The following is a 1,760-nucleotide window of genomic DNA, read 5'->3' as shown; positions in this document are numbered from 1 at the left end:
TGCAGGGGAACCGGGTTCGCGCCCCGGTCTGGGAGGATCCCACATGCCGCGGAGCGGCTGGGCCCGTGAGCCATGGTCGCTGGGCCTGCGCGTCCAGAGCCTGTGCTCCGCAACGGGAGAGGCCACAGCAGGGGGAAGCCCGCATACCACACACACACACACACACACACACACACACACACACACACAAAATGTGTGTTAATAGATACACACGCAGATGCAAATGATAAAGCAAACAGGACAGAGATCGAATGAAGCAGGGTAAAGGGTACTGAGATATTCTTTGTACTTCTCTTGTTATCTAATTTGTTTGAAATTATTTTCAAGTAAAATATTTTTAAAAATACTAATAAAAACAAAGTCCTTTCGGCTTAGTAATTTCACTTCTAGGAATTCACTGTAGGAAAATAATCTGAGATGAAAATAAATGTACATTGAAGGATGTCACAAAGGTACTATTTATATCAGTGAAACACTGGAAATAACCTAAAAGGCCGGGCACTGGCCGGAGTCTAAGGAAAGCCCTGTGGTTGCCACATGGGTAACACAGAGGAGCTGGATCGGCAGAGCCAAAGCCCCCTGGGTTAAAGATGCGACTGGAAGGGGGTCAGGAGCAGACCGAGACCCTGAGTTAGAGGTCCCTGTGCTGGTCCAGATGAGAGACCCGGAAGTTTGGCCTCTGGCTGGTGCCCACGCAGAGGCCCACAGAGATGGGTTGCACTTGTGCGGGAGGATGAAGTGGTCTCCCAGGGGCTTGAGCAGCTCGTCCAGGAACACTGGGCGGGGGGTGCAGTCAAGGGCAGGGCACCAAGAGTTGGGTTTTAGCCTTAATTGTCAGTGAGGTCATACCGGCAGTGGAATGTCTGAGTCTAGAGCTGTTCGGGGCTGGAGACAGAACCTGATTTCGGGGTGAGAGCTTTTTCCTTTTTCCCTTTTTCCTGGTTTCCAAATTTTCCACAATAAATGTGTCTTAATATTGACAGAATTTAAAAAAATTATTTAGGCAATTAATTACCAGGTGGGTAATGAGACAGTGGGCACCCCGACGGTCCCTACTCTGATCAACAGCACCCCTCCCTATGCCCGAGCACAGTAGCCACGTTTGGGCCCCCCGAGGCCAGGCTGTCCAGGAGGGAGGGACGTTTGGGATGGAGAAGGCACTGCACACTGGGCATGTCCAGCAGGGGTGTGGGTACAGGCCCCCCTAACACCTCCCTCCCCCCATCCTAGGCGCAGCTCACTGGGAGCCAGCTCTGACCTGGGGGACCTCAGCACTTTGTGGAGCAGCTCCTGCGGGATTTTCCGGAGGTGGATCTGTGTCCCCACCAGAGGGACCAAGTTCATCTCCATCCACTTCTCGCAGGCAGTGGTGAGCGGCTCTTCCTTGTACTGCGAAGGCAAGAAAAGCGCATGGAGAAAGGAGTCCCTGAGCTCTCAGCGCCCTCTGCTGGAAGGCGACGGTGCTACACGCGTGCTCTCGGGAAGGTCGTGCTGCAGCCCTGCTCAGAGCGCTTCTTCAAAACATAAACTGCACTTAGGTTGCTTCCATGTCCTGGCTATTGTAAATAGAGCTGCAATGAACATTTTGGTACATGACTTTTTTTTTTTTTTTTTTTTTTTGCGGTACGCGGGCCTCCCTCTGCCGTGGCCTCTCCCGTCGCGGACCACAGGCTCCGGACGCGCAGGCCCAGCGGCCACGGCTCACGGGCCCAGCCGCTCCGCGGCCTGTGGGATCCTCCCAGACCAGGGCGCGAACCCGG

The 1,760-nt window shown here is 53.9% G+C and overlaps 1 protein-coding gene across 1 annotated transcript in view; it reads right to left on the bottom strand.

The window, feature by feature from the left end:
* Positions 1-384: 384 nt before the first annotated feature.
* Positions 385-1,760, bottom strand: part of LOC102990718 (BTB/POZ domain-containing protein 16) — a gene marked incomplete at both ends in the record, with an annotated part of 21,478 nt that continues 20,102 nt past the window's right edge. The window contains 2 exons of the mRNA XM_028486588.1: positions 385-412; positions 1,259-1,389. Coding sequence (XP_028342389.1) covers positions 385-412; positions 1,259-1,389 — 159 coding nt within the window. The remainder of the gene's footprint in view (positions 413-1,258; positions 1,390-1,760) is intronic.

This window comes from Physeter macrocephalus, unplaced genomic scaffold (assembly GCF_002837175.3).
Source record: "Physeter macrocephalus isolate SW-GA unplaced genomic scaffold, ASM283717v5 random_1138, whole genome shotgun sequence".
Classification (NCBI taxonomy): Eukaryota; Metazoa; Chordata; class Mammalia; order Artiodactyla; family Physeteridae; genus Physeter; species Physeter macrocephalus.
This window is presented reverse-complemented; position numbering and strand designations above follow the sequence as displayed.